Source organism: Antrostomus carolinensis, unplaced genomic scaffold (assembly GCF_000700745.2).
Source record: "Antrostomus carolinensis isolate BGI_N321 unplaced genomic scaffold, ASM70074v2 scaffold413, whole genome shotgun sequence".
NCBI lineage: Eukaryota > Metazoa > Chordata > Aves > Caprimulgiformes > Caprimulgidae > Antrostomus > Antrostomus carolinensis.
Window position 1 is genome coordinate 26,541 of NW_010305604.1, and position 13,741 is coordinate 40,281.

Below are 13,741 nucleotides of genomic sequence, written 5' to 3' on the forward strand. Positions count from 1 at the left end.
AATGATAATTTAGAAATGCACAAACTTGTTTTGCACTCCTGAAACATTTCCAGTGTTCATTTCTTCCAAACATTGCTTATTATATACAACACTTAAGAATGCGTAGAAATCTCTCAAAACAGCAACCTATATGCATGCATTGTAACTTGCAAGAATTTTGTCTCTTTGTAGAGCTTAAAAGGTAACAAAAGGTAAATAATGTGTTTTGTCCTTCAGACAAAACCCTTAAGAAATGAATGAGCTTCATGTTTCAACCTGAGTGTTTCCTGATAACCAAATAGATCATCTGGATTGTCTGTTTCAGAATAGGTGATCAGTGATCACTTCATAAGGAATTCTTACTTTTGCAGGCTATGTTCAAAGATGGTATTTAACTGAAAATTTCGATATTTTTTTTTTTTTTTTTTACTATTTATAAATAATACACAGGTGCAGCAGGGAGTTCCTCTGTTGATTACTTCCCATGAGCTAGTAAAAATGAAGTACTTAAATTTTTCAAAACACTTTCTTTTAATATTTTACTTCCCTTAAACAGAGTTCCACTCATTTTTGTAAAAGTGATTTTTTGATTTGGATAAAATATTAGAATCATGGGCGTGTACTGATAACATGCTTTCTAATAACTTCTGTACATGGTTTTGAACAAGACTGTGCTGTATGCAAAGTAGAATATGACCCACTCACTGGTCGGTGAATCAGTTAGCCCTTGCAAAATAAATTAAACAGAACAAATTATTTTAATAACTGCCAGCTTTCTAACAGTCTTCTTGCACTGCTAAGTGCTTTTCCAGTCCCATACCTATGTCTTAATTAAATGCTGCTCTCCATGTGTCTTGATTTATGGAGGAAGAATTTGGTAAACTTACTCATGTGCATGTACTGCAAAGTGATAAATAGTACTGAAGAATCTCTGGTATTAGTTGAATATTGTTTTCCTTCTATCTCTTTCAATTTGATTCTGGTCTTTTGTTACGTGTTTTCTTAACACTGTGCTGCTTTCCCTGTAGTGCTTAGACTTAAAATTGGAGGCAGAGCTTGTTATGTTTAGATCCTGTTTAGATTCTGTGTTTAGATTCAGGAAGTGTATTTCACAGCAGAGAAATTGAATCTGATTTGCTTCTAATGCCTTTCATTTTTTCTTACGTCTTCGAATACCAGCCAGCTGATTGTAAGATGAATACAAATATAGGAAATGGAAAAGGACTGAGAAATAAAGGGAAGATGTCTGATATTTGGAGGAACGGTGAACCAATGGAAGGAGTGAGAAAGGAATTCTAAATACAAAACCGAACAAGCTGATGTGGTTTTTGGGGAGCCAGGATCTTAGCTATGGAGAACAGTGTTTTAAGTCTGCTGGAGAAGGAATTTAAAAATGACAGTAGACGGCATGAACCCCAGTAACTGGTTGTCATTAGAAAGTTGACAAAAGAAAACAGAGCTACACCTGATAGAATTTTTTTTTTTTTATCGTTTATGTAGATTAAACTTTCCTTGGGTTTTTGTGGTTCAGATTCTTATGTTTGGAGATAAGCTGGAGAAATAATTCTTGATTATGAATGAGAGATTTGTCTTTGTGTCATTCTTTTCATTTTCTGAGTTAAAATTCCACGAGGAAGAGATCCATTTCAGTGGCTAGTCAAGCTTCATCATTACTTGTGTTAAAATATGCTGACATTTTGCAGAGTGGCTGAGTTAATGATTAAGAAAACAATTACTAGTATCATTTTTCCTTTACTAGATGATGGTTTCCATGTTCCAAAGCCAAATAAAAACTTACTGGAGTTAGTACTAAGCTGTATAGCTAGTTAAGGTCTCTCCCAGGAAAACCATTAAGGTATCTGAGAGAACAGTTAAAGGTCAAAGCTGAGAGCAGGAAAGTCCTATCTGATTTGACAGAGCTGTTCAGTTACTCAGGTGGTTAAAAACCACAGTGTTCTGCTTGTTTGGGGTTTCTTTTTACATTTCATGAGCTGTCAGTAGTCTTTGGCTATTCCTCTTCTCGGAGTTCTAACAGTATGTTCTGTGGCATGTTTTAGAAATGAGCTTTTGGAATTATGACTTTTACTTATTTATTTTTAATTCCAAGGACTGGGTTAGTAGTCTGTCATTCTGGGGTTTTTTTACCCCCTACATAAAATACAGATGGAAATGGGAAAAAAAAAAAGTTTCTAAGCTTTTAAGAGTTGCTCGAGTTACCACCATCTAAGGAAATACTTTAGGTTGTTATATGCTTTTTAAAGGCAAATGGAGTTTGAGTTACGATCTAAGCAGGGCTATGATTCCTTTGAATAGTGATGTTTTGAGTATAGTGCTTTGATTCAGCTACTGCTTTCATTATCTACAGTTTAGAGCAGAAAAGTTGATGTATCAAGTGATACTATTACAAGGGATAAAAAGGATCTCTATTTTTTTGCAAACGCTGCCTGCGGTAATTATAAAGGAGAGAGTGGCAGATAATGAAATAAAGGTCATTTTATTGAAAATAAGCTGCCTAAAGTTTGTTATAAATTTCATACCTTTTGCTTTCCTGAGTCTTTGGGTAAACACTTGATCATAATATGAGTCACAGAGGCTAGGACAGAATTGTTTTATATGTGTTCTTTCTTTACTAACTATACTTGTTAACCTAAAATATGCAGGTTCTCATCTTATTCAGCATCTCTTCTTATCTTACTGTATTAACATAACATTTTGGGTTGGTAGTCTCATGCGTTTACACTTTCTGTTGTCTCTAGCCAACCATAAAAAGAGGTAATGTGCCTGTTCTCTAACACAAATACAGATGAGAGGAGCAAAAGACTATTTTACCATTTTCCATGGAATATTTTGTGAGCACACACAACTCAAATATTTGTAACTGTTGGTTAAAGTATACTTTTGCCACTACAGATTGTAACTAGTAATCCCTCCTGCTTTCACACAACTTCATCTGTTAGAAAAACCCAACATAGCAAAAGAAAAACCAACACAGAAAAGGGTTATTTACAACTGGGAGTTCAGATGCTGTGTACTTTTAAGTAGCTACAAGCTACTTCGGTTTGGACCTCATCTTTAGCATTTCTGCTAAATGGTGAGCAAGGAATCTTAGAGCAATTAAGTAGTGAAAACAAGTTAAAACAAATTAACTTTCATACTCGGATTACATCTGCTTTACCAGCAAATGATGAGAGCTTGTTGATTGTTTCTTTTATTTCTAGGTGAACAGTTCAGCACCCTCACCAGCTTCCTGCCAAACTCCTCCTTTATTAGGAAATAATGAAATAATATTTTTCTAGTGTTTCTAGTCTAGTACAGAGTATAGCTGTCAAAGAACACTAAGTAATTGGTTCTGTTTAGACTTGGCTAAAGGTTAGATCTGAAACTTAGTATGGATAGCAGCCAGTTTCTGTCCGTCTTCAGCATGCTTTTGTTACTGTATTTTTACTGCTTTTCCATGTGTCTTACAATACAATGTGTGGCCTGAGTGGCAAAGAAGAACTTTCTTTAACCCTCTGCACACACAGAAAGAGTAGTTTTCCTAATCAGGGTACGTACAGTTACCTTAGCAGCTACTTACTTTCTCTGCCACAATAGCATCACCATTGTGTTTAATTACAAGTTCAGAGTGGATAGAGCTTACATAAGGGATGATCTTTCTTTAGTCACCGAAAGAAAGATTCCCTCTTCCCAGGCTCCATGTGAGTAGCTTCAGGAGGTATTTCATCCACTGCCCTCTCCTCTACGTAGGGCAAGCTACTAAGGGCACTGGCCCTTAACAGCTCCCTGGTAAATGACTATATACTCTGTAAGAAATTACAGAACTAAAAGCTAGACATCTGCTAATGGTAGCTAGAGTAGCATTAACAAAGCTGAAGTGTTATACCTGTTGAATATTTCAGACTGCTTCAGAGCTCCCTTTTTTTTTTTTAATTGTTCAATTTTAATTGCATCTATTAAGAGTTTAGGGAAGCCAGAAATGCATGACAACTTTTTATTTTTGTATCAAGTGCAACATTGCAAGTAACAGATAAAACTCAGTTTACTAGTCCCGTAGTATACAGAACTGAAGAATGCATTCTGCCATGCTGTAGGCACTGTGCGTAAGAACCTGGTCAAAACTTCAGTGCAATTGTGACTGGAAGAGCAAAGCAGTGCTATTACTGTTATATCTGTATGTATCCTAGTGTCATTAATACATTTATGGTAAAGCAGAATGGCTACCACTCTAGTGTATGAGCAATCCCATTAATTACATTTTACATCTAAAACAGCAAGCAAAGGAATCAATGCCTAATCACCTTAATGAGGTGAGGTAACAAACCCAGTTTCAAGGAGTATGTTGAGCCAATTGATCACAACAGAAGAAAATTTAAGCTGAAAATACCTGGTTTTATCTAGTAGGGAGAATTGGAAATTGGGCAGTTATAGGTGGCCCAAGGAATTCTGCTTCCTAGCTTTTGCTCAGTCTTCATCTGTAGCACTGCAGAGGCCTTCAGCCAAGAAGTTTTTCATCAAGCTACTAGCAAGTGTAACTGACCACCATCTATACCTTTCTAGCTGTTAGTTCTGGAACAAGTCCTTGCATCACCACTGTTTGAGACAGACATTTCTACTGAAGGTAGGTATCAAGTTTCTTCTTGATGTTGTCAAAGGAATCCACTCCCATATAGTCAGCTTGGCCCTGTTCCCACCGTTCCTTGCGTTCTTCTGAAGATACTGTTGGTAACACTGGTGATGGTGCTGATACTGATAAATGGGACACTGCCTCTGTAACCTCTGCCTAAAAGGAAAGGCAGAATAAAAATACAGAAATATTTTGCATAGCTAAAGTGAGCAACGGGCCATAGAATGGGACAACAAAGTAAGTGTTCTCATGCACAGCAGGAAGCATTGCCAACGGGCAGGGGTTATGCAGCTTTCCTAGCAAAATAACAAAGCAGAGTTACAGAAGTTAGCAGGGAGGAGGGGGTGGAAAAAGTTTAAGTTCTTCATACCTCTCTACAGAAGCCACAAGAGAAAGCCAGAGTATAGACCAAGCCCGATAGCTGCAAATAGTTCATTAGAAGGATGTAAGATTAACAAGAGAAAGCACATCTTGAGAGATCAGTAACTTTGGTCTTAGAAAGGCTGAGAACTTAAACTGACCCATGGTACTAAGCTAAGACTATGAAAACGAGAGTTAGAAGCAATACTTTGGCTTTGATAAGTATTGGGATTCATCACTGAATCTACGTCTATGTAAGTATTCATTCTCTAGTTATCCTAGGCTTACCTAGATTTGTTTCACCATGCAAGATCTGTATGTACATATTGCATGCTGAACTGGGGTTCTGCTTGAGAACCTTATTAGCTGAAACACATTAAGAGTTAGGGCCCTTCTCTGTATATATTTAAAAAGTTACTACAGTATTATTTCTGGTGCACTATTAGCTACTCACATAGTTTGTATTAGGCAAGCAGACAGCTACATTCAAGACCACTCTACCATGCTTCTCTTCTGTAGTATTACTTATTCCAAGCTTAAAAGAACAAAACCAAAAAACCCTGCATCCCACAGACTAAACCACACCCATGCTTTGAGTTGGACAGAGGGAAGGGAAATCGGTGGAATGGTAAAGAACCTCTCATCCATAGTAGGATGTTCCTGTGAGAATATTAAAGTACGTACCATGTTTACACTTGTAGTCATTTCTTTAACAATTCCATGCTGTTCTAGTAATGGTAAAACATTAGCTGTATAGGTATCCCACCACATGTTGAGGAATTCTGGGTGAACTATTTTAGGGTCGTCCATGTTGCCTTTTATGCTTTTTGTTCTGGAGTCATATGTGTAGTTCCATGGCTTTGTGCTTCCCAGGAAATGCACCACTTTAGTATTTGCACCAAACCTGTTGGACAGAAAAAGTTAGAACCTACAGTTTGTGCAGGTGTCTAGAAAACAAAGAGCTTTGATGGGCAGACAGGTTTTTTTTTTTTAACCTGCAGTTTCTGTGGTCATCCAGAAAGTAGAAATACAAATATATTTTAAGAGACTCAACACTAAATTACCAAACTGCCAGTGCCTATTGGGACTGAAAGCATCACTGTACGACAGAAAAAAATGCAAATAGAATTCTACATTACACTAGTGAGAATACAACCAAAACTTAATACTCTGGGCTATTTAAGTACTTACAGCCAACTCAAGTCTTTAGGTAGAGTGATGTCCATAGCTCAGGAGAGAGCAGTCTCAAGCAGCCATTGCAATCGGAACTGGTTTTAAAAGTGAAAAAGATTCTACGCCAACGTCAGTGATCCAGATAGCTAGGCATTACAAGCATTATGTAGAGAAAGGTCAGTGTTAAGAGTTACCCTTTCAGTCTACAGCCCTATAGAAAAGGATCATTGGAAAGCCTTGCTGCAGGAAGACTGTGTCGCTGCAAAGTAACAGCTTTGTATAACCTAGGCATTTCACAGGGCTTCTGATCTTGGTTCAGCAAGGTCTTGCTAGACAACCAACAGTTACTTCCTAAATAACTTTATTTTAGGCATGGGTGGGTTTTGTGGTGGTGTGGTTTTTTGTTTCTTTTTAAAACCATTTTAACTCCATTTTCAATATGGATTTTTAGCTTTGTCCCAAATGTTACTAGTATGTTGTGTGGCATTAAGAGTATGGATGAGATGCACTCCTTTTAAAGTAAAGAACTTAACACTGAAAGAGACAGCATTCATCCCATTCTTCTATGGCTCCAGAACTAGAGTTCAGCTTGAATCTGTTTTGTGAACAGGCAATACCCGTCTCTCTAGTAACAGTGACTATCTCACCTAGTTCAGGTTGCATCACATTAGGATTTCTTCTCAAAATAATATGATTAAAATGGATAATAATGACAGACATTTTGTTAAGCACACCTTCATCATTTTGACCAGAACTCAGATGTTTTAAGGAGTTTAAAAATGGAGGCTGTGCAGGTATGTTTCAAAAACTTTAGAATATTCAAAACAAAGATTTGGGTGGGGGGTTTTTGTCCTACAGCAAGATCCTTGACTGTATCTCAGTATTTATGTTCAGTGTTTTGAACACAGCTGATATTACTGCAGAATGAAGACTTATGCATGTGTGAAACAAGGTCAAGTATTTGTACCAATTGCAAGGAAAAAAAAAAACAACCTGTCTTCAAGAGTTCAGTTGCTGGGCTTTAACTTTAAACTCCATATGTCAAGATTTGTCATAAGAGGACTACCTTAGTTTTATTAGCTGTCACTGCACTAAACAGCCTGAGTTTTCTTTATCTTAGGCTGCTGCTGTTTTGAGGAACTTGTAATTGTTTAAAAATCAAGGCTATTTAAGCTAGAGAATGCCTAATAAGTGTTATGTTCCACTTGCTGCAAATGGAGACGTGTATTCTTAGTATTTTGTCCACTTAAGATCTGTACAACAGTTGACAGATGCCAAGCTCCTATGATGTTTTCAGTATCTGCTTTCTAGATCTGCAATACTTTCTTTTGACATTTAAGCTCAACTGTTAGGAAGCTTTATGTCCACAGTGGCCTCAGCAACTAATCTGTCTTTCCCCATCTCCCAGAAAAGTCCTTCATCAATGTTTTGAAGTTAGAGCACATTTGTCATGAATTGGCATTTTCCTTTGGAAAAAGGATTACTGAGACTGCTGTGAAATCTACTCTCGCTGTACAAAGCTGTGAAAAACTTAGCTATTGATGTCAGTAGGTTTAAATTTCACTTTATTCCAACTGCTGATTATCAGGAGTGTAGCTGCTGATCTAACCAAGGGAAACTGTTCCATCTAGTGAGCAAGGCATTCTACTTGAAAGGGCTGCACTTACAGCATTCTGCTTTTGAAGGTCTGCTGAATTCAGTCAGGCAATTAATTCAATCATTTAAATGGAATTTTTGTCGGGAGCCCCCAAATCCAATTAGTCTTTTGCAGCAACAAGGTCATTTGTAAATTTAAAGTCATGTGACTAACAACCAGCCAGCCACGGAAAGAGGACATACTTTACAATAGATGTTAGCTTATCAAATGCTGTCCAACTACTTAGTCATTCTTAGGCTTGCATATATTTCTTTAAATAAGTGTTCCACTTTTAGCATGACAGGATTTCAAATGGTATTCTGATCACAAGACATAGTTTGATCTTGAGCCAGCAACAGTCCTGCTTATGCTAGCTGCTGCTTTAGACACTAGTAACCTGATGTCATTCAGAGATCAGATTGTTTTTATGCAATTGGTACTTTCCTTCTGCCTGCCCCCCCCCCCCCCTTTTATTAATAAGAATTTCTGCACAACATTTCAGCTTCCCATGCTTCCCCCTCTTCCTCCCATGTTTATTACAACACTTTGAATGAGCCTGTCACTGAAATATGGCTTATTTACATGCCAAATCTAATACTGCTAGTAGCTAGGAAGGATACAGTTGTTTTCCTTACACAGATAACATGCAATGGTATGGTGGCTGGCTGTAGTTTTTCTTCCATCTTATTACTTGAGGAACTGTCTGAGCTCTAGCTCTAGAAAGATTATAGCTTTATACAAGTCTTTGTTCACCATATATATAAGAATAGTATAGGTTGATTAGATGAACTGTAACTACTGGTTGTTAAATACTCTTCAGTAATTTGAGTGAGAAAAGGGCAAGTTATCTAAGTGGGAACAATACCACCAATGACATGCTGAAGTTCACCTCAAGCTGATTCAAAAGCCTGCTGCCTGTGGTTAGAGCTGCAACAGACAGTATCCCTTGCTGGAGTAGAGGTTCTTCTTTTTGGAATTGACCTGTTAAATGTGCTTTCTCTAAATAAACTTCAATGTGAGCACCAGGGACGAGTGCTTTAAGCTACAGGTACAGCTTTCTCTCTGCATTTATCATGAGATGATTCATTTCACTAGTATTCAACTTTTAAAAATTTTTTTTAAAGAGTGGAAACTATTATACCTTTTTTACTGACAATAATGGTCTCCCTGTAGAAAAACTGTGTAAGTTCACATTGTGCCTTTTCATTCTGTTACAATAAATTAGTTTCTGTAAGCTCTGAAAGTCATCTTAGAATTTTGAACTTACGCTTTAAATGCTGGAAGGTAAGAATATACAGAAGTGCTGCTCAAATTATAAATAAATGGTAGATGTTTGCTCATGTCTGTTGTTGCCCAGCTGCTGAAGAAGGTGTTTAATAACCCTTGATCTGCACCTGAAAGAGAAAGCATCAATAGGCTACAAGCATCAGATAGCTGTTTTAATATCTTTTTCAATTGCTTCACTAATTAAGAGTTGGTAATGCAGTTATGTTCAGTAGGAGTTTGGCATAGAGTACTAGAGTTCTATTTGTGAACAACTGTGTAAACCTTGCAGCCCTTGGGGGGGAAAAAAATGTAGAGAATGAAAAAGGTAGTATTTGTGGGGTTAGTTTTCCTAAGAGAGAACAAGCTGCTCACAAACCCTGCCATTCAGGTTCTTTCACAGGTTAAGTTCAAGCTGTGTAAGGCAAGAAAAACCAGGACTTAACAACTGAGTATTGTTCAGCTTTAGGAAAGCTGTAGCTCAGAAGATCAAGTGCCAAGAATTAGTTCTATCACTTATACTTACAGATGGCTGACTGACATCTCAGTGCCAGAGTTAGGGTATCAGTGGCTCTGACCTGCAGCCCTGTATGCATCTGCCTACACTATGATATAAGGAAAGCACATTCAGTCTTGCTGACAACTCTGGTAAAACTTCATCAAATCCCTTAACAGGCAATAGGCCTTCCTAGTTCTCTACTAAGAAGCTGCTGACTAACCCCTAAGTGAGAATAACAATTTAAGTTATGGCCAGACCTGCTGTGTTGGGAGGGGTCACCTCTTAGTTTGCAAGCAGAGGTTATAATGAGGTCAAATGAGTCTGGAGTTGGTTGGTATGTCAGTAGTAGAGTAGCTAAAAAAAAAAAAAAGTCTCTGACCCAAAGCAGGCTAGTTTATAAACAGCTACTGAGAAGTAAAAACTACTTCTTTATATCCATTAATTCTTTATTGCAGTGAATGTACTTAGTCTTTAAGTGCTAATAGTTCCTCTTATGAAGGAGATTGAAGGGAGTCCCTCAACTTTCATTTGCTGTCTTCCCTTCACCTGTAGCTGCATGTACAAGTAGCATTGCTAAAGCATAGGCAAATGGATAGCTCAGTTAGAGAAGAGACAATGTTGTATTTTAATCTTTAATTTTCTAAAACACTGTCTCTGCTGACTCAGGAAAGGGTTTTTTTAATTGGCCTATGATTAGATTTAGGGTGGTCCAAAGGTTTACACCCTCACTGCTTTTTGAGCAGAATTTGCTTTTTGGAACCATATCTAGACACTGGGCATAAACTTAGATGTACAGGCAGTACACTGACAAATATAAATTCTAATGTATCCTGTTACAGCTGTCAGCATACATGCAGATTGCAGAGTGAGAAATTGTCTAGAGACTCAGTCCAGTAATTTCAAACCCCTGATTTGCCTCTCAACCCAAAAAGGAAGAAAAGCACTTTTGAAGAAGGTGTGCCCATCACAAGAGTCAAAAAGTCCTCTGGCTTTACTCAGCTATGTTTCATTTTGACTTTTAACTTAATGCTGTGTTAAAAATGCTTACTTAACAGTAAGATCATCTAAAAGAGAAGAAAGTCTAGGATGCCCTCTCAGAACAGACAGCTCATAACCAAAGGGGCAACAACAACAATGTATTTAACTTATTCTACAGGACTTTCACTCAAATTGTTTTACATACTTGGCTTTTTTTTTAGGATTGCATGCATTTGTGCCAAAGCAGCCACTGAAAGCAACATTTAGCTGTCCTAGTTCAGACTTCAGTAGTCTTGTTCTATAAACTGTACCTTAGAGATAAGGTGAAAGAATCGGGCAGTAGTTACATTAGCTACATATCTACATATACAGTTTTGCTGCATTATGTTTTTATATGTAAAAGCAACCAGACTAAAGAGCCAGAGGATTGTCAAAGCAGTAGCACTGTTCTTAAGGTATCAATACTACCAGATTTCTTTTAAAACTGGAGTTTTTCCTCCTCCACTGCTTTTAGGTTGTATCTAGAATTATTGCATGACATATTCCTCATTATCTAGAAAGGTGAAGTTCAAATAGCCAAAGTAGTTGTCTACATAAGTAGCCATCACTCTGCCATTTCTGGACAACACTATTACATAGGAGGCATCTGTCTGCTATTATAAACATTAAATACTCCAGAAATCCTTTCACTCCCTATTTATTACTACTGCAGATGGGATGCTTAGAGCTTGACTTCAATTATGCATAGCTTGGTAGCTTGTTGAGTTTGCATCCCTGTGTCCTGTTAATGGCAGTGACTCTTCATAGGTGTTTCTCATAAAGTTTCCTAGGAACTCTTTTTTACTGTCTAGATCAATTGAAGTTTAAATCCCCTTTGTCCCCACTAAGTTCATAAGCTCAGCAGCAGCTTATGCAGGTAGTATAAGCCTCCATGGTCTCATTACTCAGATCAGTGCTACCATTTAATAAAAACTGAATAAATTTTAAAGCTTAAATACAAATTACAGTTCTAGAAATTTGGTACCTAAACCATTAACCCACCATTTTTGCTGTTAAGAGCTGCAATAATTGCTTCATGTTTAGGACATTGAGGAAGTTTCACCATTGTGTGGCTTTAGCTTTCAAGTCAGAAAGTATATTGTGTAAGCAGTTCTATGCTTTTAAAAGACAGGGGCCTTAGACCTAGAAGATGGGATCTGCTAGCAGTTGAGCACAAAGCTCAGAGGAGACAACCACCAAGTCTCAGATGTTCCTGGAGCTACGCAACAGTCAATTTGCACAAAGAAGTAGGTTTGGTTGGGGTTTTTTATTTTGAGAGGGGGGGGTTGTTTGTTTTTGGGCTTTTTAAAAATGCAAAACCTCGGTACCATGCTACAGTTTTTGCCATAGTTGGTGATCAATTTACACTCAATATTTGAGAGCACTCCCAGAGCTACCAATTACTGCCTTATTAGTAGTGGGGTAAAGACAGACCCTTCATTACACTGCAGTACTAATTTTCCCTACAAAGTTCCCTACAGTTTATTCATATATTGGTATTAAGCATCCAACTATGAGTTCATACAGTAACAGGGATTACTCAGACTACAAATGACATCTAGAACTTTTACTTTTTACAAGGTACTGAAAGAAAGGTAAGTCAACAGGCTGGCCAATTACCTTCTATTAAGAGTTACAGTTTATAATATTATTTATGTAATTTTCTGTACCTTTTTCAGTTACTTTGTTTTGTACCACAGCAGTTACATAATGAAATTTAGTGACAGGAGACAGCAATAGTCATTCAGAAGCCTTTAACCCTAGCAGTCTTCAAGCAACATGTGCATTTACTGCAATGGTAATAGATGGGTAAGGAGACTTACAGGACAGCAGAACTTGGCTTCTCAAGCTTAAATCTGGCACAGTGGCCAATCCCAACTGATCTATAGTGGGAAGCAGCCAAGGCTACATGCAGCTGATACTGGGAAAGAGATGGTCACCACCCTATAATGACAGGAAGCTATCACATAGCATATGAAGAGAAAGTTGCATCTTCAAATGTGTGTTTCTCTGAAGCTGCACTCAAGTTGATCAGTACTATTTTTTCCACTATGCAACTTGAGTTAGCATAGAACATTCAAGCCTTGAGTGTTAAGAATGTATGAAGCATAGTACTGCAGTTTCATTTGCTAATGCATGCACTGTGCTTGGTACATCTTAAGATTTCTTGTTACATGATTCTGCATTGCTAATGCTTACAGCTGCTAGTTTGGAGGCCAAACTCTTAAGGTTTTTTTTATTTCATGAAGTCTGGAAAAAAAAAGTAGTTTTACTACCTATTGCAGCGATAGCCTCTATTGTGAGAAGGACAGAATTTCTGTGTAGTTACACTCAGTTCAGAATTCTATCATACAGAGTCCCCATGACACATATATCTTTACTGAGCCATTCCAACCACTATTACCATTTTGGTCTAACTTACAATTGAAATACAAATTAATACATACCATCAAAGCTGCCTTTCTCTGAGGCAAACTGTAACAGCTGATTGTATGTTTCAATGGAAGGCTGGTAAACAAAAACTCCAGAATTAAAACAGTCAGGCCAGCCTGGATCTGGTGCTGCAGACAGCTCTTCTCTCTCAAAAAGCTCATCAATATTTGACAAAACCTAGTTGTAAAGGGAGTAAAAAAACTTTTCTGGTTTTTAGGTTAGGTATCATGTTTTAATGTGTTTTTGACATCCACACCTTAAGACACGAAAAATTTCTCATATTGATGCTCTTGTCTTAGGGAAGAAAATACTTTATAGATAGTCCCCACAGACTAAGTTACAATTAATTTGGATAAATAAGGCATATACACTTTTAGAGTTATTAGTTCTGATGGCAAAAAGGCCGCTATTATCCCTCCTCTCAAAAAAAACCCCCAAAACAACAAACCAAACCACCAACCCTCCCTCCTCCCAAAAAAAACCCCAAAATCCAAACACAACACCCACAGAAAAAAATCCAACTACCCCCAAACTAGGTCATTAAGAGGTACCATCAGACAGGACCACTTACCATTGTGTCTGCATCCATGAAAACACATTTTGAAAACTGCGTCAGTTCCCAGCAGTGAAGTTTTGTTAGTGTGACACCCAGCTCGGGTCTTTTCATTAATGCCAAGTGTGCTGAATCCCCGCTATCCAAGACATTTACCAATATGACTTCATCAAAGACTTTTTCCAGCACTCTCCTGGGGAAAGA

At 37.6% G+C, this 13,741-nt stretch overlaps 1 protein-coding gene across 1 annotated transcript; it reads right to left on the bottom strand.

Moving 5' to 3' along the window:
• Positions 1-3,956: 3,956 nt before the first annotated feature.
• Positions 3,957-13,735, bottom strand: GYG1 (glycogenin 1). The gene is made up of 6 exons (XM_029084232.1): positions 13,556-13,735; positions 12,999-13,161; positions 9,040-9,166; positions 5,648-5,867; positions 4,974-5,024; positions 3,957-4,759 (listed from the first exon to the last, which is right to left on the bottom strand). Exons 1-6 carry the CDS (start codon positions 13,649-13,651, stop codon positions 4,589-4,591), a joined length of 828 nt encoding a protein of 275 aa, XP_028940065.1. The 5' UTR covers positions 13,652-13,735; the 3' UTR covers positions 3,957-4,588.
• Positions 13,736-13,741: the final 6 nt, after the last annotated feature.

Bases quoted from the DNA above. Each gene is read 5' to 3' on its own strand.
- GYG1 (XM_029084232.1), bottom strand. From the start codon at position 13,651: ATGAAAAGACCCGAGCTGGGTGTCACACTAACAAAACTTCACTGCTGG. The intron at 5,868-9,039 runs GTAAGTTCAAAA...TCTGTCCAACAG, and splicing joins TACCTTCCAGCATTTAAAGC to GTTTGGTGCAAATACTAAAG. The intron at 4,760-4,973 runs GTATGAAGAACT...CTTTCCTTTTAG, and splicing joins CTTGTGGCTTCTGTAGAGAG to GCAGAGGTTACAGAGGCAGT.